The 22871-nt window shown below is 39.8% G+C and overlaps 1 protein-coding gene across 1 annotated transcript; it reads left to right on the forward strand.

Annotated features, from left to right (window-relative positions):
• The first annotated feature begins 261 nt into the window (after positions 1–261).
• On the forward strand, positions 262–9545 carry LOC149289723 (caspase-1-A-like). The gene is made up of 7 exons (XM_089490242.1): positions 262–364; positions 2541–2608; positions 3557–3730; positions 3963–4212; positions 4754–4873; positions 8066–8175; positions 9456–9545. Exons 1-7 carry the CDS (start codon positions 262–264, stop codon positions 9543–9545), a joined length of 915 nt encoding a protein of 304 aa, XP_089346368.1.
• Positions 9546–22871: the final 13326 nt, after the last annotated feature.

Genomic DNA, 22871 nt, shown 5'->3' on the forward strand with positions numbered 1-22871 from the left:
TCATCACTATAAGTGTGTTCACAGACCCAGGTGTGCTGGGCTCTTGGTAGAAAGTAAATAATCCTTTCGCCACATACAGCCAATGTTTAGTAATCTTTTACAGAGGAACTTCTACGAGTCAGAGGCCAGCTAGTGAAAAGTTGTAACAAAACATTGATAGACGGCCTACTTGATGACCTACTGGACGCTGAGTTTTTCAAGTCCTCAGAGGTGGAAGACGTACGGGAGAGACATGCAGTGTGCGGGGACAGATGCCGTGCCATGGTTGACATGGTGAAAAATAAGGGAGACCTTTGTTGCAACTTCCTGCTCCAAAAAGTGTCAGAGAGGGATGCATACCTCAGTGATCACCTGAACATAACAGGTAAACACAATATCATATAAACAACTCAATTTCAGGACTCCTCCACCTACCGTTTCCTGAGATCTATTCTGTCTATACCACCACTGAACCTTGTAAAGTCTTCTTGCTTTCAGGGTTTGTGCTGCGACAGAGTTTTCTCTTTCATACTGGGCTGACTATACGATATTGGTGAACTAGGCACTTGTCCAGGAACCCAAGATGGTGGGAACAGCTGGTTTCTGCTGTGTTAGCAAGACAGTGCATGCATGAGGGGAGGCATCAAAGTCCTAGCCAGGGTCATCTTTAGGCTAGGTTTCCACTTTTTTTTTTTTTGCTAAAAACGCCCATAAAAACGCCAATAGCGCCACCTGGCGTTTTTTTGTGAAAAAACGCTGCAGCCAGATGTTAGCTGTTCTTCAATAGGAAATCGCACAATGCCATATCCATTTGGCGTTTTTCTGTTCGGCGTTTTTTCAGTCCTCTTTGGCGTTTTTCTGCTTTTTTGGGCTCTGTGGCAGTTTTTCAGAATCGCAGCATGTTGACACTCTGGCGTTTTTTGCAAGGAAATCTTGCCGTTTTTCTCCAATAGAAGTCAATGGGAGAGAAAAAACGCCATGAAAAAGCCATGTGGGTTTATTGCCTTGGCGTTTTTTATGGCGTTTTTTCCACAGTTACAATGCAGAGGATGGACCCAGTATCTGTGTGTCCTACTAGAAATAGGCTGGAAACAAACAGTTTCACACAAAACAAAGTTCATATTGAATTCTACACCATTTGGAACAAACATGCCATTACAAACAAACCAACGGGATCCTGCGTGCCAAAAGCAACAGCAAACAATTTGCACCATCATTTGGGGCCAATCTTCCTAGAGGAGCAGACATTCGGAATAAAGCATGCCTTACAAACCACAGAAAAGAGACAAAAGGGTCCGCCGGGGCGTTTAAGTAGAACTCTACCAAGGAAATTACATCAGGAGGGGGCAGATACTTGTTTATCCTAATCCCTTTTAGCTGGGTGAAAATTCCAACGTGTAAAGGCTGGAAAAACTGCCTAAAGTCAAAAAAAGCAATTTCCATAGAAACGCGGGACAAAAACCCAAGTGGAAACCTAGCCTTAGTGGAGAGGTCTGTGCTGGGGGTTGCAGAGACATTAATTTCATTATAAATCTTTGATTTTGTGTAGGTGTCTGGTTATTGTGATGGTCCTGTCTTTTCATTTATTCAACTATTGGTTTATTTCTTAGGTAATATTTCTATTAAAAAAAGAATGTTCCCAATAACACGCCAAATATATTTCATAGTTTCAGGTCATGCGGACAAAAAGACAGCAGAAACACCCAACAATTCAGGTACTAGAATTTTTTCAGATGGTCAAAGAGGGAAGCTTTTGCTAGCACTTTTAATGGATCTTTTAGAACGAAAAATAAACATTTTTTTTTATTCAGAATTGAAATAACACTTTACAATGCATGCACATCCATTCAGGATTGTTCTTAATTAGTGTGATACACTCCAAGCAATTATTCCTGTAAGAACACAAAAAATAAATAAGGCAGAGTAAATATTTCACAAAGAGAAATTTATCATGCCAAATTCAACATTTTAACTCGCTCAGGATGACTTTCTCGGGCAAAATGACATACAAAATCTTCGAAGATCTGCATATAACTGCATTGTAATATATCAGAGAACTACCTGTACTGCCTGTTATAATAGTATCATTTAAGTAGATTCTTCTAGGACAATCACAGGAAAAAATAACACAAAAGCAAAACCTCTTAGTTCTACCAGGTTAAAGTGTGTTAAGTATTGTTAGTTTTACTTTTAAACCTTATCTTTTAAGAAAAGATTTGGGCGATTACTTTCAATTACTAAAATCATATAATAGGTTTTTAGGTGTGGCATTAAAGTACTGCCTGTGGATATTCCTTAACAAGTTATAGTAAATGTAGAAATAAAGACACTTATTTCCTAAACGGGGGAGTCAGCAGGTGGGTTTGCAGCTGACATAATGTCAACATCACTATGCATTAGAAAGAGTCAACCCGGGCGATTTTCTGTTGTTCAAAGTGGCGACCTGGTCCTGTATAGTATGCTGCTCAATCTCACTATAATAGCAATGTTTCTTCTTCCAGAAGAAGCTCAATCAAATTGAGTAAGAAGAAAAAAGCTAATGATGTGTCTTTTCTCCCTAGAAATCACTAAAGTTACCTTATGCTCAGAGGAAGAAATACAGAGAATTTTAAAGTTAGAAGGTTCTAAGGTACTTTCCTTTATTGTAGAGGTGGGAAAGATGGCCATACTATGAAAAGCCGAGCCAGACCCTGGCCAGTTTACATAGCCCACAAGCAATCTTACGGGACCTGCTCGCCATGCACAAAGGCACCAACACCGAACAGAACACCACAAGCAGAGATCTTCTCAAATGGCCCATTTATGGGCTCTCCATTGGCTCCTGTCCCTGTACCTGTTGCCCAAGTCACCCTAGGCCTTGGTTTAGCAGAACACAATCTCTTATTAGAATAACTGAAAAAGCAACATCTTAATAGATTATAAGCACAGCGTTTGTCGATGACTTACATTGATTTCTTTGTAACCCAAGGGTGCCCAAGCTGGCCTCTTAGAACTGCTAGAGATATTATTCTGAAAGGCTTAGGTTTTTCACACATGCATAAAAAATCCTAAATATACACATTTCTGTTAATACATTGACTAATACCATTAGAAATGTTGGGCAGACTTTCAATGTTGGCCCTTGTGGACTCGCACCATACAATAGATCATTGTATCCTCCACACAGAAATATGGCAAACAGAATACATTGTTTAATCGGAGTAATAACAAAACATGCACCTCTCATTCCGAAGTACAGGTACCCATTGCATTGAGCAGGGAAAATGGCAAATACTTTAGCTATTAATCTTGTAGTACCATAAACCATGACTATAGGTACTGTAACTCTAGGTCCCCGATTAATAGGATGCTACGTCTCCAACTGGAATCAAATGCCCTTGGTGTTCTAAAGCATAATTGGTCCTTGTGTTCCACTTGGCTTAGTAAACCTATTCACACTACCACATTGTGATACCTTTCCATCCACTTACAAAGAGACCATCAGTTTTCATAGTGGTAACCCAAACACATTTCTCATGAATTTCTATCACTTTCTTAACATTTCATTTAGAGTTGAATCACATACTTGTCTTCTTAGATGTATCCCATGCTACCTCGTGGACAACGAAAGCGTCAGGCTTTGATAATCTGCAATATAAAATTCAAAGCTATGCCAGAACGCACAGGAGCTGAGCATGATGTGACCGGGATGACCAACCTGCTAGAGGTCTTTGGGTACCAAGTTACGTCTTTAGTAAATCTCACATCAGAGGTAATGGAGTGCGCTAGTAAACTGTTAACTGTGTTATCACTAAAAGCATTTTTTGTAACATAGCTTTTTCTAACAATCGATAATTATGCCCCTTTTCTCCACGTTGATGTGTTTCAGCTGAAAACAATAATTAAAGTAATTACTAAACATATAAGTATGTATATATAATATACTATGTCCTCTTGTGTACTCATTTTTTGTTACCTGATTTTGCCGTTGATGTACCTGCCAGGAAATGCTGAAGGCCATGGAGAGATTTGCAGATCTGGAGGAACATAAATATTCAGATAGTACCTTTATAGTTCTCATGTCTCATGGAGTGAGAGATGGTGTTGGTGGAGTTAACAGTGATCACAAACAACAAAATGGACAGATATCTGACCTTCTTAAGACCGATGATATTTTTAAGATTTTCAACAATGTGAACTGTCCAAAACTACAGGGAAAACCCAAGGTCATCATTATCCAGGCTTGTCGTGGAGGTAAGTTGCAGGAAATTCACTTTTTTTAAGAAAACAAAAAGGTTTTCAGTGAAGTTATTTGAAAAACTAAATTGATATGTTATGAAGAGGCCTAATCAGAAAACATGTTTTTGTTTCACCGAAAGCTATGACAATAATATAAGGTACTTATGTTACAGAGAGGGTGTTAGATAAATGGAACAGCCTCCCATTAGAAGTGGTAGAGGCTAATACAGTAAGGGAAGTTAAACATGCATGGAATAGACATAAAGCTATCCTGAATCTAAGAAAAGACGAAGGTCTCGCCGAATGGTTATCTGACGTCAAATTTTTATTATCTTTGATTTACATAGCGCTAAGAATGTACGCAGAGCTACTTACAATAGACACATTTAAAAGCTATAACAAAACTAGAACTGACTCATTAACACAAACCGATACATTAGGTAAAGAGGGCCCTGCTTGCAATTATATGTTTTTATGGTAATTTATGTAATGGCATACATGTATGGGGGCAGTTGTTGATGATAATGCAGGATCATGGTCATATTGTTTCTTACAGTGGAGAAAGGGTGCGTATGGGCCAGTGACTCTATTCTAAATCACCCCAGTGGCGAGTTTGAGAGTGATGTAATGGTACAGAAAGAATCTGACTTTATCTGCTTCTGCTCTTCAACCCCAGGTACATGTAGAAATCCAATACTTGGCAAATAAACTATGTTAGAAACTACCTTGTCTTGCCTGGTTACCCAATCTGAGTTACCCAAGCTTCTATCTATTTCACCAAAGGCATGGGGTATTTACAGAATTTACTTTCTGTCTGATCTGTCCAAAAATACATGAAAGAAAAAGAATATTGCACTTATGACATTATTTCTGGAATAGATTTTGAGTAGATAATAACACTCCTATGTCTTCTTCAGAATCTTAGATGTCTCTATTCTAATAGACAGCATAACCAAGGCCAGCGCTACCTGCAGGCAAGTTAGGCACAGGGCAAGGGTGCAGATCTACATGGGGGCACCTCTGCTGCTGCAGAATGGACGGGCAGTCCTATGTGTGCAATATGGGTGCCAGGGCTGGCTGTTGGGAAGAGTGACCTATGATCTATGCCTGCAATTTAGGGTTTCCATGCAATATTTATTTGATCTATACCTTTAATGCTGAGTTTGCTTGTGGTTTTCAGCTGATCTATACCTGCAGAGCTAGGTTTATATATTATTCAGTTGCTCTATACCTGCACTGCTATGTTACCCTGTACTCTTCACCTGCACATCCAGGGCTTGTATGTCTTATTCAGTTGCTCTATACCTGCAATGATGTGTTTCCATATGTTTATTTGATCTATACTTGAATTACATAAGGGAACAAAAGAGTGAAGGAGGGGACAGAGTCACTCTGGGGGTGATGATGGGGGGCCTGGGCACCTAAGGCCATCCCTGTCTGCGGTTGCTGTGTCGCAACAATGAGAGAGGGGGTCCTGCCACCCAAAACTACCAAAGCAGCAATATATATATATATATATATATATATATATATATATATATATATATATATATACACACAGCGAAGGGAAAAAAATATTTGATCCCCTGCTGATTTTGTACGTTTGCCCACTGACATAGACCTGATCAGTCTATGTAGTAGGTTTATTTGAACAGTGAGAGAGAGAATAGCAACAAAAAATCCAGAATAATGCACTTCAAATAAATTATAAAATTAATTAATTTGCAAAAAATGATTTAGGGTGGCAAAACCCTTGTTGGATGATGTTTCTTGTAATTGGCCACCAAGTTTGAACACATCTCAGGAGGGATTTTGTCCCACTACTCTTTCCTCTCTAGATCCTCTCCAAGCCATTAAGGTTTTGAGGCTGATGTTTGGCAACTCGAACCTTCAGCTCCCTCCGAAGATATTCTATGGGATTAATGTCTGGAGGCTGGCTAGGCCACTACTTTTTTGCCTTGGCCGTGTGTTTTGGGTCGTTGTCATGCTGGAATACCCATCCACGACCCTATTTTAAATGCCCTGGCTGAGAGGAGGAGGTTCTCACCCAAGGTTTGACGGTACATGGCCCCATCCATCGTCCTTTTGATGTGGTGAAGTTGTCCTGTCCCCTTAGCAGAAAAACACTCCCAAAGCGTAATGTTTCCACCTCTATGTTTGATGGTGGGGATGATGTTCTTGGGGTCATAGGCAGCATTCCTCCTCCTCCAAACACGGCGAGTTGAGTTGATAGCTTGATTGTGGTCTCATCTGACCACAACACTCATCTGACCACAACACTTTCATTCATTGGCAAACTTCAGCCCGGCTGTACATGTGCTTTCTTAAGCATAGTGTGTTACCAATTGTTTTCTTGGTGACCATGGTCCCAGCTGCCTTGATATCATTGACAAGATCCTTCTGTGTAGTTCTGGACTGATTTCTCACCGTTCTCATGATTATTGAAACTCCACAAGCTGAGATCTTGCATGGAGTCCCAGACCGAGGGAGATTGACAGTTATTTTGTGTTTCTTCCATTTGCAAATAATGTCACCTGTTGTCACCTTCTCACCAAGCTGCTTGGCTATGGTCTTGTAGCCCATTCCAGACTTGTGTAGGTCTACAATCTTGTCCCTGACATCCTTGGACAGCTCTTTGGCCTTGGCCATGGTGGAGAGTTTGGAATCTGATTGATTGCCTCTGTGGACAGGTGTCTTTTATACAGGTAAAAAAAAAAGATGAGAGTAGGAGCACTACCTTTAAGAGAGTGCTTCTAATCTCAGCTCGTTACCTGTATAAAAGACACCTGGGAGCCAGACATCTTGCTGATTGATAGGGGATCAAATACTTATTTCACGGAGTAAAATGCAAATCAATTTATAACTTATTCTGCATTTTTTGTTGTTGTTCTGTCTCTCACTGTTCAAATAAACCTATCATTAAAATTATAGACTGATCATGTCTTTGACAGTGGGCAAACGTACAAAAGCAGCAAATATTTGTTTTCCTTCACTGTATATATATATAATAGAATATAATCCAGCTCCTCCATTTGGTAACAGAGGTGGACTGGAGATTTAGGCGCAGTTAATGCAGAGGGGACGGGTCATTTATATAATGAGCTCACATAACTCCGCCTCCAAGGAGCAGGATACAGGAGACAGAGCCCAGGTCGCAGCAAAATGAGGTTTTGCTTAAGGTGGCAAAAATCCTTGCATCACCCCTGAGCATAACACGGGGTAAGCAGTTTAACTGAGGAACATGTTTTCTCAGTTGCTGATGTTCAGCTCAGTCTATTCTGAATATCCTTATGTTGAGGCCTTGCTCATTTTCACAACATAATTTCAAGGACATTATTTTACCTGTTGCCTCCAGTCCTTTTGTCTCCTATCAATTCTCTTCTCACCAGGGGTATGTCCTGAACAACCCCGCTATTGCTTTGAAGCTTCATCAAACTTTCATTACCTGAAAATGTTTTTCTCAAACCAGTCGTCTGCAATTGTTTCACATATAATTAACATACACAAACACATTCATAAATACATATCAGTAAATGCATAATCTTACTCTTCTACATGGATGTTTTTTGGCAGTTCCATACCTCCTATACACCCCCCCCCCGGTAAGATCATTGATCCTAGGTACTGTCCCAAGGTTCTTAATAAGGTAATAGATTTATATAAATGTATGTGCAAATGTATGATGAAGATTTTTGACACTCTGTTCTGGGCAGAAATGGTCATATTTTGTGTACATGCAGATATCGAGTTTGTATATGCAGAAACTGTCTTTATACATATTTGATGGAATTAAAAAAAAAAAAAAAAAAATGTTTTAAAAAAATCTGTCAGTATATGATAATGCAAAATCTGTGTCTTCTTCCTGCAGACACAGTATCTTGGAGAAACAAAATGACTGGTTCACTGTTCATCACTCAACTGATTGAAATCATCAAAAGAGAAGCTCACTGCTCTTCACTGGAGGACATCTTCCGTGATGTAAGTAACCTTTTCGCATTTAACTTTTTCCCATTGGATCAATGTTGTTTTACTTAAATGTTTTTTTTTTTTGTTTTTAAGTTTTATTTATGTGCTCACTTTTCATTCAGGAGATGTTAGCATCCCATATGTTCTAACCAACGTTAAAAAGTTGAAATTATGGCTGCAACAACTAATCGATATAATCGATAATGAAAATCGTTGCCAACGAATTTTGTTATCGATTAGTTGAATCGATTTTATCGAATATAAGATGAGGGTTTTAAGGGTTTTATAGGGGTATAAGGCATATTTTGGGGGGGCACAGTGGCATATTTGGTGGTATGAGTCATATCTGGGGGCACAGTGGCATATAGGGGGTTATAAGGCATATCAGGGGGACACAGTGGCATATAAGGGGTATAAGGCATATCAGACGGGCACTATGGCATATGGGGGGGTGGCATATCGGGGGGCAGAGTGGCATATCAGGGGGTATAAGGCATATCAGGTGGGTATAAGGCATATCTGGGCTCTGATGTGCATAACTGGGGGTGGCAGGTTGGGAAACAAAAACAAGGAATGCATTTTTCTCAAAGTTTTTTGATTCTGCTGTTTGTTTTTAACATCCTGTTTGTTTATTAAATTATTTTAAATAAACTAAAAATTTACATTTATTTTTTATCCGATTAATGAAAATAATCATTAGTTGCAGCCTTAGTTGAAATCTTTATATATTTACAGTGTCATGGGGTAAATTGACAATTCGGAAGCCTTTCTTGCCTACCACTTTTTGGATGATGAAAGACCCATTAGCCACTACAAGGGTACAGGAATATACAGGGCCGGCCCAAGGCAAAATGCCGCCTGGGACGAATTTTAAAATGCCGCCCCCCCCCCTTATCTACCCTTCCTCTCCCTCCGTCCCTGCCGCCCCCCCATGGTACTTACCTTTCAGCAGTACACCAGAAATCTTCCGGCACTCAGCATTACAAGCCGGCACCGAGACCGAACAGGGAGACTCGCAGCAGAGGAGAGAGAGAGGGGCGCCGAGCGGGTACTGACAGCTTGGTAAGCAAAAACCACTCTGCGCCCCTTTCTCTCTCTTTCGCTTTAAAAAAAAAAAAAGAGCTTGGGGCGGCAAAGTGCATGTATTATTTCACTCTCACCATAAAATGCATATTATAATTTTAGTTTGTACTGTACAGACATTACATTTCTGAGTACAATTCCTGTGATATTTATCAGGAAAACATAGTATAAAATTGTATTTAATATGTGTAAAACCTTTCTTGTCTCAGGTTCAGTTGCATTTTAAGGACAGCATTCAAATGCCTACACAGGAGAGGAAGACACTGTTGAAAAAAGTTTACTTGCTGCCAGGCTACTGATTTACACATTGAGCAATGGGAGAACTCAGTCAACATGTTAAATTGTACTCTTAAATAATGTTAGTACTATTGATGTTATAGCTGATTTGTGTTTTCACTTGTATCCTTATTATGGTTTAATGTATTTTTTACATTTATGGTGGGTTTACTTTAGAGTCATTGAATTGGCAAATAATTAGTCCAAAGACCTCCAATGTATATTGGGTTAGAAAAGTCTACTTGAAAGTCTCTTGGTTTTTTTGTTTACTTGTGCCATTACAGAAGGAAATGTAACATAAAATTTTTTTTTTCCATTACTGTTATATTTCATGTGGAGGGAGCAAGTAATCTCCAATTCTGATTGTATGTTTTTTTGAAACCCAAGGTGCATGGTCTAATATACAGGAGCAGTTAAGTGCAGGGTTAAGTGCAGCTGGCAAAACCTATAGTGGCCACTAAATTCATAGTCTTCATCTTCAATGTGAAGCTTCATGCAAGAAGGCTGATCGGCCCATTTACTCCATTCTTCAGCCAGGAGGGCCAGGTCTTCTGTTCGCTAGTTGGCGGCCAAAAGGACAACACATGCCTTCCTCATCAAGAAGCTGAAGCTTTGCGAACCTGGTAACATGAAAGTATGTTTTGATTAGCCTAATTTATTACCAAAGTCATATTTACCTGAGAAGCACAGCGAGTATCCACATCTGGACGCCCTTTTTACTTTTCATGAAGAGACCTACAAGTCCTCAAAATCATGTAAATGGTTCTGAGTGTAAAAAGAATGGGCAACGGTGGAGACCTGTAATGTAAGGCAATTTTCCTAACTGGGAGAGAACCAATGACCTCAGAAGTATATTTCAGACATCAACTTTGCAAATCAACAGTAACATGTTTTTTTTTTTGTGTGTTTTTCAAGACATAGTGAGGTTCCCTTCTTAATCTTTACTCTTGGAAGAGCACCTAGAGCAGGCATGTCCAAAGTCCGTTCCGGACTGATAAGACCCCCCACAGATAAGTTGCCCAAATATAGATCTTATGGCCCCCAGTGAGTCCCTGAGCGCCGCTCAGGACTCCTGGGATCTCTCGCTGCGGGACTTGACATCATCAGCCAGCGCAGGGAGAAGGAAAGCCCAAATCTCGGAAGATCTCGGACGTTGTGAGATTTGGGCTTTCCTTCTCTCTGCGCCTCCACACACAGCCACAAGGGCGACCATTAAGGGCTATTGCAGAAGAAAAAAAACTTCTGCCTATCAAACACCTTGACAACACACTGACAGGCAGACAGGGCTGTACACTCAGGATACACGTATAAAGCAGACAAGGGAGCATATAGGAATCTGTGGTAGCAAGCTGTCATACCCTTCATTAACCCCTGACTGCCCGTGACTGTGCTATAATTCCATAATTCCATTAATTTGCATTTCATTTTAATGGTTCAAAGAATGTCAGGCAAAATGGTCGGCCCTCGCACTTCACTTCATCAAATCTGGCACTCTTCGAAAAAAGTTTAGACATGCCTGACCTAGAGCAAAGTAAGTCTGAGACTAGTTTGTCCTACAGCATGTCTCTGCTCAGAAGTGTCTTCATCTTGGGCTGTCTTTCATTCAGACCAAGTAGTCGAGCTCTGACATCTAAAGCAGAGTTCTTCTCCATATGAAAACCATACCCATATTGATACACATATTGGCCTTTGTGAGTCGGGTTGCCACCTTTTGCTGAGCCATCTCCAAGACATTCTTTTAAGTGGTTGTGACCGGGGCTGTGGCCAACAGTTTGGTTCTACAGGTTACATCAAACATGTTTGGTTTATCATTTTTTATTACTAGATTAAAGTGATGTTTTCAGAAGTCTTGTGCAGTTTTATCTACTAGAAGCAGCCGCTAGAAAGGAAGTGATGTTGTTGAAATCAGTGGCAAGACTTTCTGCATATTTGCACCAGGGGTTTTATTAGACCCCTGTAACAGCACTGGAGCTGCCAGGCAGTGACTATCCTGTCCATGCACACTGGGAATTTTTCTCAGTTTTACCAAACTTTCCATGTAGCTTCTCTGCCTCTTATCACTGTCCAACATGGGCATTGACATACAGTCAGTGGGGAAAGACTTTGGAGGGGGCATCAGAGCATGTCTGGGCCCTGGGCAGCTGCCACTTTTGCTTTATTGTAAAGACAGCCCTGAGCTCCCCATGAGAATGAAAACTGAGTCCAAAGGTGGCCCATTGCTTACTTAGAGAGTTGTGGCTTAATCTTTTGGGAGTGGGAGAATCACTTGGACATCTGGGTAGTGAGCTGAGGCAGCCACATTGAATCGTCCTGTTGTGTGTTGCACTAAAGCATGTTTCTGTTGTTTAAAAAAAATACCTACAAAATGTAACCACATATCTATACTGACCTTCTCAAAGATCACTTTATTGATTTTTTTCCCCCAGTAAATTACTGTAAATAAAGATCTGACCCCTATGAAGGGGTGATATTCTGCACAAGAAACAAAAGAAGTAAAAAGATATCTGCTAACCTAGAAACTGACAATGCAGTACTTAATAAAAATGACATTATAACTAAAATTTGTGAAATTGAATTTGCTGTGTAATTTTACAAAATGTCATGTAACAAATCAATCAAATTCTTAAAGTTAACATTATCATGGCAGAAATAATCCATGGCGCATTCTTGGCTAATCTCTGAACCACAAACACTGAGGAATACTATTCCCGTGGACCTCAGCAAGGGATGGGGCCTCATAGAATTGGTAGCCCACAGCAACAGCATAGCCAAAGGTTATATCTATGTTTCACGAGGAAGTTTTAGAAAATGTGCGAAAGTGGGGTAGCTAAATGATTACATTGTTACTAAACTGTCTTTATGGCGTGCACTGCAACCACTTCTTCAGTGTATTTCACTGGAAAGTCAAGGTCAGGGTGACCTCCCACCAACGTCACGGGACCGCCCCCCCCTGACGTCAGTGGGTAGTTCTGGAAAAGTCTCCCAAAATACAACATGACTGACAACCATGGCCGTCTGCAGATAATAGAACTGTATTGGAACAAAATTAGTTAAAAACAGATTTTTGGGGGGTAATGCCAACCTTTATACAGTACAAGATTCTATGCTCAAGGAGATTTTTTTTTTATCATAGGGCTTTTCCCTTTAGGTCAGATGCACATAGATATGCAGAAATCAGATCTGTAGCACTGGATGTATGTCTAATTTAGTATTTAGGATATGAAAAGATAAGAATTGGCAGACTAAGACAAAACGATACATTAGGTGGAGAGAGCCCTGCTCGCAAGTTTACAATCTATATACCGTATGTAAGGCAATATAGACTTTCTTTTAAATCTTGTTTAATTGGATTAAAGATGGGGGAACAGTTAAGCACGATGTTCTATTAAGCTTTTTTTTTCACATAAACCCTGTGCCTGTGGATTGTGTTATTTAATGTATTATGTATATTTATACCCAGCGCAGATGGAACCTCCTGTTTTGGTTAGCCATTCCCTTCATCCAGCTTTCCAGCCATTGTGAACCCTATTATAGTCGCGTTCATCAATGAGCTGCATGTTATTCCATTCTCACTGATTATTAACTATGCTGTTTCTTCTTTTAAATGCACTCTGATATTAAACTATCAAACAGACATTGGACTTTGAAATACGTACACCATATAAAGTGGTATAATTAAGCTTTAGATTTTGATAACACTTATTTATTACATAGCAAATAGTTTAATTTCATGCCTACCCACGATTTACTAGGGAACAGCATTGAAAACCCTCTGACAAAAGAAAGATAATTATGTTTTATGAGGTGCAGCTAGGGATGTAGCTGTGGGGACAAGAACGACTTTTTTGGTATATTTTTACAGTTTATACATATAATATATAATATATATAAAATATATATATATTATATATTTAAAATAAGATGCAAATCCAAGGCTCCAAAGCTAACACCCAGTGCCATTAGACACTTTATGTGAGTGTGTGGCCCCTCCCTTACCTATGCCATTTATGTGAGTGAGTGGGGCACTTAGAGTAAGAAGAATAAGAACCGTGTGATACCCAGCACTAACACAAGCACATTTTTCCCATAGTCTCTATCCCGCCAAGCAGGTTAGGGTGCCAAAAAGAACTAGGGGTGTGGGTTATACTATGGAAAGCACAGGGAAGGGGTGCGCATCAATATTTTGGACCGCAAATAGACAATGCAATATTATTACGGGTCAAACCTCGCAACAGTTAAGAATACAAGGCGTTCCCGCTGTCGCGGGGGGTTGTGGGTAGGGACATGCAAATAAGCACCCACTGCGATAGCTTCCAGGCAGCTTATTGGAAGCAGGCGGCTACGTGCGCGGTGTCACGAAAAGGGCACGGGGTTTGGCAGCTGTGACAAGACTGACGTCACTACAGAGCGACGCAGGACCAGGAAGTGGCTAGCGGCAGATAGACAAGTATGCTGAACCATCACAGATACAAATAGGGGAAATAATAACACAAAACACCCGGGACCTTCCGTTGGATTACGGTACGTGAGCGTCTTTAATTATAATATTATTATGGCACTGAATGGTAATAATAATAATAATACATGCGAGGTTACAGAGATCGTGTCTGGCGTTGTCAGTCTCTGGGGTTCCGGGAGGGTCACTACACATATGATTGTTAAATCTATGTGAACATTAAAAATAGATTTTATTTGTCCAGCTTCTCCTGTGGTATCGGTACCTGGACATAATCACAACGCATTACTTTAATTGCATTAATAATCGAACACTAGAGGGCCAGGGACTAAGATCTAACATAAGGAAGGTTTACTTTACTGAGAGGGTGGTGGATCAATGGGATAGCCTCCCAGTAGAAGTGGTAGAGGTCAATACACTTAGGCAATTTAATGAATGGCAGAGACTTGAAACTATCCGGAATCTACAATAATACAAAGGACTGATTAGGGTGCTGCATCAGGAAAAATAGGCAGACTACATGGGCCAAATAGTTCTTATCTGCCGTCAAATGTTATGTTTCTAAATCGTGTTAACTATGAGTGGGCGTAAAAATATGAAATAAGCGTATTTCAGCTAAATGTTTATGAATATATCACATATTGTCTTTGTTATTTGGTAAAATGATATTAAATACAATAGGCAGCTTCTTGAATAAAAATGGCATCCTTGTTTCAAAGTAATTATATTGATAAACGGTTATCTGGTCTATTAGGCAACAAGACAACCCCTTTAAAGTAAAATACATTATAGAAACATCCGAAATATCCGGTCGTATATGGAATATAAGCGGCGTCTGGGAGCAGCGCTCTCTTGCCGTGGTCCATAACTGCTGAACGCACCATGGATTTATAGCTTGGTGCGTAGGACGTTGTTCAGAGGTTCGCTATGTGTGGCCGTACCCGTGTGTCATGCGGTTTCTGCAGCAGCAGGGACGCCCAAAGACACTGCTACGCACCCCAAGCTCCCTGGAAGGGAGTAGAGACTCGGCCGTGTGTTATTTTTATTTATTTTTAATTAAATATCAGTAAAAATGAAAACTTAAATAGAAACATTAATGGGCTCGATGATGTCATTGTGACATCACTGGCATACTTAAGATGTACGATAGATCCTTAAAGAGATCTCCGCCCATATTGCACTAATACTGCAAATAATAAAAAAGCCAGTTGCCCTAGCACTACATGGAAAAACTTTAACTCATTTCCCCCAAACTATCCCCAAACCCCCTTAAGCCAGACGTATTAAAAATACCGCATGAAAGGGTACTATGTAAGTACATACATGCAGGGCATGTTGCTGAACATAAATCGGATCGTTGTTCGTCAGTGAATTCATCAAGTAATTATAAGAATAACTGCAAAGATAATGTAATATTTTAGTATAGTTTTTTTACATCCTAGCCCTCACAATTATTATTTCTTTGGAGAAAAAAGGGATGTATAACATATGGTAAAAACGTACAGCATGTAGGGTGCTAAAAAAAACAACCTTATTTTATTGCTTGTTTAAAATAAATTATGGCTATTTATAATATATATATATATATAATTATACATATCTTACAACTTTAGCTCTGGAGGACACGCTTGTTAACTACATTGTGCTAAAATAGCAAATGGCTACGCGTTGTGTATTGGACACACAATGCTAAATGTATACATGCCAGTCCAATGATGTATAAATATGTTAATGTTACATTATTGCAGTTTTAGGGAGAACATGCTTTGGAATGGTCCCAACATGAAGAACACCCTAAGCAAACATTTACCTCGCTTTTATTTACAGATTGCACCGACGTATCTGCATGACCCAGAGACTGAAAGAGTAGTAGAGCAGCCTAAGAGCGTAATGTTTGTCTTGGGACAGCTAACCCTTGTGTCAATAGCATCGCTATAGTCATGTGAATCCAAGGTTTTAGGAGTTCAACTTTTTATGTTTAGTTTGTGCTTAACGTGAGCCCCCAAAAAAAGCCATTTATGTGTTCTAATATGTTGGAGGCAAGAAGACCCTTGCGAGCTCTTGGCTGCAGATGATGGGACTTTCTGGAAGCAATCAACTTCTGCTTTGGTGTAAACCACCCTTGGCTTCTGCTCTCATAGTAGCTTGAAAGCTTATGATATGTGTGCTGTCGGTGATATTGAATGTGTCGTGTAAAGCCAAAGGATGATATATATATATATATATATATATATATATATATATATATATATATATATATATATATATATATTATATAATGTGTTATTATATATATATATATAAATTATACCTTTTGTGTTCCTGTTCTTATGGAAGTGCCCTTATAGCCTGGCCGTAGCATTTTGCACTTGGCATGCATGTTCTTTGTTAGTTTGGGTGAGCAGACGGTCGCTGGGGGAAGCATGCAGGTCAGAAGTGCTTTTAATGCAGTCGTGTTAAATACATTTGCCAGAAGTGAAACCCAGCATTAGTGGGAAAATTCAGTGCAAACGAGTTGGATTTCCTTTGTATTCTAAACCAAGATTTATTTTTTATTTATTTATTTTAACCTTTTGTAGATTTTACATTTTATTCAACGGTGCTAATGCAGATTACGCTATGAATGATGACCTGTTCCTTGAATTATATTGTATTAGTGAGACAAGTACTTTTTTTTTTTTTTTTTTTTTTTTTTTTAAATCTTATTTATTATCCCCCCCCCTCCATAATTCAAGAGAGAGAGATATGTAATATGCTTATTAGATGTACAAAGAGCTGTCATTAGATGGCAAACTTCTTATTCTTGTCAATAAATTGCTTTAAAGGGATTGTTACTACTAAAATTACCAGCCAACTGTGTTGTTGACTTCTAAAGATGAGACCAACGAGGTCTTGTGTAAGGATTTCTTACTGTAGTATCGCTGGTCCCTTAACATGTATCGCACGCATATTGGGGCGCGTTCAAATGAAACGAGTTCTCAATGTATTTTTTTTTTTATTCTCTCTGTCACCCGATTGTTACTCTTCCATATTGTCCGGCGAGAATTATGTGTTGATTACCTATGCATTTGCATGTCTCCTGGCACAATATATGGCAAAAAATCTATATACTCGCATCATATGGTCTCGGCTGTGTCTTATTCTGGCACACCGGCCTGCGCTTTTATACTCTCTGTACGAAGCTATCGTGTGCAGGTTATAACCCTTGGGCGTAGCAAGTCATGCCCCCCCTCGTATATTCGTAAGATTGATGCCGTCTGTGTATCTATAAAACTGCTCCTGCGCCCCCCCCCCTGTGTATACAAGGTTCTTTTTGGCATGTCTTGTCTCCCAGGTGTATATGGAGCTGACGCTACTGCTTTGCTCTGTTTGCCGCTGACATGGCAACCATTACGTGTGTACGATGCCTGCATCTCACCGAGAGTTTTGTGGCTGGCGCCGCTTGGTATTAGAATGCTCTTTTAACGTATTTCTCATAATCGGGTAAAACTTTAGTGCGGGATGGGCTGTGACTCTCCTCTATTGGTGCCCGGAGAGTAAATGTTTGTTTAGTCACATGCTCTGTACGTATACAGATCTGTGTATTGCTTTTGTAATTTCTTTTTTTCTTCTTTTCAACGCTAGATTCGACTTCGATGAAAAAGGAGCCAAGTATGGTGAGTATTTATGAAGCCTTTAACATTTGTACGTCTGTTGCTTGTGACGTTAAGCGAGCCTTCGGAAGAGTCCGTGCTTTGTGATTCTTCGGGTGGCTGAACCCTACAGAACTGATCTTGTCCCCTTTAAGGTTTGTTGTCAAAAGTAAGAAAGCGGTTGAGTGTTCCTGCCCTTTGGGTTATTCAGCCGCTTATGGTAAAGCTGATATTTATCTGGATCTGAAATGCAATAATTGTTGTGTCTGCTTTGTCTTAATGTAATTGTAATTCAGCGGTAACCGAATCCTCCTGTGTAAATGTGTGGATAGCGCAGATGGGCAGCACCCCCACGTTTACACAGAAGATGGGTCCAGTTTCCTCCAAAAAGCAAAATGATTATTTAGGGTAATTAAGCTGTTGTTTGTACCGGGGGTATTCTTTAAGGACTGTTTGGAAAAAGCATTGATGCAGGACAGGGCGAGGGAGTTCTATTTGCGCTCTTGGGGTCTGAAATTGTAGTTTGTTTTTTTTAGTTGTTTTTTTTTTTGTCATATGAACATATGTTTGGGGTTATTGTTAAGTATGCCATTATGTTTATACTATTAAAGTATTCTTGGTACTCCAGCTTTCTGGCATTCTGCATTCGTATGCACATAAATACACCTGGTAGCTGCATTTAAGTTCTCATGGTGTCCCCTTTGCAAATGCATGGGGTGGGGGGGATTCTGCAGAATCCTCCCATATGCAGTGACCTTGCCTGCCCCATCTATCTTCCATGCAGTGGCAAGAAGTGATGGACCACAGAGGAAGGTAGCTGCAGTGCTGCAGCTTCTACATTGGGTAAGTTTGGGGGGTTTTGTCCCCCCCCTCTCCTTTTTTGGAAGAATGCATATTAAGGTACTTTTAATATGAATTCTTTACTGGGACTGTTGGGGGCCATCAACTGTCCCTTTTAATCAAGTGAACTTTTGTCTCATTAATATATTTTGCCGTGTGACACAGAAACAGGCACTGATAAATAGTAAACCTTCAGAGGAAACTAAAAAGGACCGATCCGCTAGGGTTTATTTACTTAAAATGCTAGAGATCACAATTCATGTTTATCTAAGTGTAGCATCACCCTTAATGGCTCATTAAAAGAATGCATGCTATGGGTCTTTTATTGGTTTAAATCCTCCCCTTGTGGACAACATCCATCTTACAGGGTTAGCATGATTATTACTCTTGATTTATCAAGGTCAAGTGAGTGAATAATTACAGGGCTTGCACAAAGCACCACTCATTAAAGAGATAGCAAACCTTTTATGACACACTCCAGAGAGTTTAATGGCTACCATGAGAAACAAACCTTGTTTGGGCCAACTCTTCGGAGCCCGACAGGCTTAATTTTACCTTATCAGGTCTCGACATATGAAGGAATTTGCCCATTTATTGTTCAAGACCTTGAAACTCTGCTGTCCCTAGTAGATTATGTAGGATATTTCTGAATTAAAAGGAGACCTAATGCTCTACCCCCCCCCCCCAAACACACACTTACCTTTAACATAACAGCAGCTTCCAACAGAGCTGGCAAAGTACAATGTTTGAGGTTTGGGCCAAGTTGGAGAGAAATTAACCTGATTGCAAAGACAAATAATTCTAATCTCTGAGTATTTAGTGTAGGCTCTTGAACACTTTCTTACAGTAGTACGTTGAAATAGGCTTGTGTATCGCAAGCAGTATATGTATTCAGCTCTGGGTTAATCAAAAAAAATGTAACTGCACCAGTGCCTCTCTAGAATACCCAAGCCCTTCTTAGAAACGGTTCTTAAATTATACATGATTAAGCCTCACTTGTTTTTGTGTTCATGAAAACTTGCTTTCAGATTTTTCTTTTGGTTAAACAACATTGGAGACATTGGTTTTGACAGTGATTGTTCTACAGAGATTGATCCCTGCACGTTCTAAAAAAAGATGGCCGTATGAAAAGAAGGTATTGGGATTCCTCCTGATGCATTTCATGATTATCATTGAACTTAATCATAAGCTTCAGAAAGTACAAAACCCCAGTGCTGCAGCTTCCACGCGTGTTTTAATGCAAGAAGCCTCTTTGCTTTTCATGGAAGCTAGACGGGCAAAATCCCATTCTGGTAGCCAAAAGTCTGTTTTGCTGTTGAGTACTTAATATTATTAATAATAATAATATTACTATTTCAGTTTTCAGATGTCCATAGTCCTAATTCTCATATTTAACAATTTTTCACTTAAATATTCCTTAAGAGCTGCTATATCTCATGTTTAGAATCCTTTCACCCCTCATGTAGTCAAGAGAATAACGTCACAGATGGTCCATGAGCAGAGGGACTCGGATTGTGTTTCCGACCAGTGAGTAAAGTAAAAAGCCAAGAGACGTAAGCATGAAAAAATATAATAACAATCCCACATTGTAGTTGGCTTTCAGTACCTGTTTCACTTACAGGTTTATCTCCGACGGGCCAGTTCCCCTTTCACTGAATGGCTGGTACTTTCCAACTTCCAGCATATACCGATTAAATCGGCGCATTCATAGGACTGGCGACAGTCATATATTTATTGCTTTTATACAGTCCCATCATATTCTGCAACACAATGGAATATTGTAACAGGTTATTCTAGGTCAGCAGCAGTAGAATAGCTGGGTTGTATTAATCAGGAACTGTGTCGGAGGTGGTTTGGGCTGTTCTGCCGATTTGGTGGAATGTTTTGGCAGACACTTTGTAACGAATACCCAGTCAAAGCACACAGATTGTGAAGGACAGGAGATAATAGAAAACACACGAGACTTTGAATTAAAAAGGCTAATCGTCTACAGGAGACGACTACTGTAAAATATTAATCTTGCGGAAGCCTTCATATGTCAATCATTACCCACCACCCTCCGTTCCGCTTTAATATTCGTTTTATCTGACAGATACGTTAAGTGATAAATCACTGTATTTACATAGATTGTATAAAAAATACTTTAAAGTGTTACTGTGCAAGTTGGATAATTATCTGGAACTGACCCCTATACACACAGAGGTTAGATTCCATTTATTTCTGCGGTAACTGCATTAGGCTAGACACATGTAACTAACTTTGTCCTGCAGAGTGGCTTCATCGCGTCTGGTGCCATGATGTCAGGTTAAGTGATATAACTACAGGCACTCAACGGTCAACATTCAAAACCTATGTTTATAATGGTAGCTTTAACATCGAACTTTAGTAATCTTCTAAGTTTTGGAAAGCACCGCAGTTTAAATTAATGACTAATGTTAGAAAAGAAGAAGTTTCCCACTAAATAGCAAAGGTGATTTCCATTCAGGCCAATTATTGGCATTTTTAGCACACAAAAAAAAGGAATTAAGGTGACCTTCACCAATTTTCCATTGATTGTTTTCTAATCTGCACCACAATCGCGACACGTGCGACACAATTCTCTGGGAACACGCTGGGTGTTTTTTTTTTTATTATTATTATTTATTGTTTTATATAGCGCCATCAAATTCCGTAGCGCTGTACAATGGGTAGACAGGACATAACAAGTAGTATGTAACATAACAAATTGACTAACAGAGACAACAGGTGAGGAGGGCCCTGCTCAAACGAGCTTACAGTCCTGTGCCTTTCCGTTACTTCTTGTATGGAGATCTTGTAGTAATATCATACTAATAATTTTATTACACTGCAAAATGCATGTCAAGAATAAATGGTAATGTACTTATACAGAAATGTGATTCTGGGTTTATCTTGCAATCCATTTTGTAATGTAATAATGCATTCATGTTTAAATGTAACCTTGTCTGTCTTGATTTTGCAATTCTTACCTTTGGCCAGAATAACTTTCTTTATTTACTTTACTCTATTCCCAAACAGAAGAATTTTCTAACATGCACTCTATTGTATATGAATGCTGGGTAGTCCCCTATAGCATTTCCCCTTTTGCAAAAGACAAGTGGAGTTTGAATGATACCTTTTATTGGCTAACTGAGTAAATATAGATTGCAAATGCATACAGGGATACTGTGGAACACCCCCCCCCCTCACATATTTGCCTCTTTGCACCCCCACCCCCACCCCCCCATGCTCCTTGGCGAGCAGGAGATACCTTTCCTGCTGCACTCCAGCAGTGTACGTCCCACCAGCAGAAGCTCATACAAGAGTTTATTGGGACCTCCCGCGGGCATAGGCTAGTGCTCCATTTCAATGGGAGAGATTTACTGCAGCTTAAACAGGAAATCAGAAGGGGGCACGTGTGCTGCAGCTCTAGAGCTGCAGCTTCTTCCTAAGGCAAGTACTTTATTTCTGTTTTACACATTAAATAGTGCAGTATGCATTATTTGTTGGTGAAGGTGCACTCAGCAAAGCTTGATGCTGGCATGCAGGGCAAGCAGGCGCTCAACAGGAACCCAAAAGCGCCTGTCCTCTAAGAAGGGAGAGCCTGCTCATGAATAATGCTGGACGTTTCTTGGATCCCTCATAGTAGTCATAAAATTGTTTAAATAACAGAATGATAGAAGTTAATGTCTTCTGAAATATAAGATTTTTCCCTTTAAAGAAGAACACTGGCATGTCTGCTTACTGTCGGCGTCTGTGTGCATCTGATTCTGTGCTTTTAGGGCATACTTACAGATTGGCTCTAGAATTCACCTGCCTTAACCCTTGAACTCAACAAAAGTGATGGGGAAAATGGTTTGAACAGCATACGTAACATATACACACATGGTATTCCTTACTTTAGGTTTTATGTATCTGATGCGTATAAACAGAAGTTATGTAACATAGTTACATTCACTGTATGTCGCGACATGCTATCTTGATATGATTGGGTTTTCTTTACATTTAATTAACACGCGGTGACACTTGCTCGCCACGAAGCTGTGTTTCTAATGGTAGCTGAGAATCTCGGGAGAGTCGGTGTGAAAGCCAAGTGTATTTTCAGAGTGAAAAGTTATTCTGTAGCTATTTATACCCAGAGAAATGCCCTTTCACTGAAGACAAAATGTGACGATTATTACTTTTCATGTTCACCTATCTAAAAATACTGCTGCATTGCCAAGTGGAACATAACTTTTTGTAGCCCACTTCAGGAATCCTGCCTGGAGACTTTTTTTTTGTAGTTTTTGGGACAGCAGCAGTTTCATCTTGTGTGTTTGTTTTTTTTTTCCTCCCCGTTTCTATGTGAAACCCTCTGCAAACCCTCCCTCCTTTCCATGATGCGGTGCTCTAATTTGTTTAAGGGACCCTCCAGCCATCATCAT

This window comes from Sceloporus occidentalis, unplaced genomic scaffold, assembly GCF_023333645.1.
Source record: "Sceloporus occidentalis isolate IW3139 unplaced genomic scaffold, rSceOcc1.0.p SCAF_43, whole genome shotgun sequence".
Taxonomy (NCBI): Eukaryota; Metazoa; Chordata; class Lepidosauria; order Squamata; family Phrynosomatidae; genus Sceloporus; species Sceloporus occidentalis.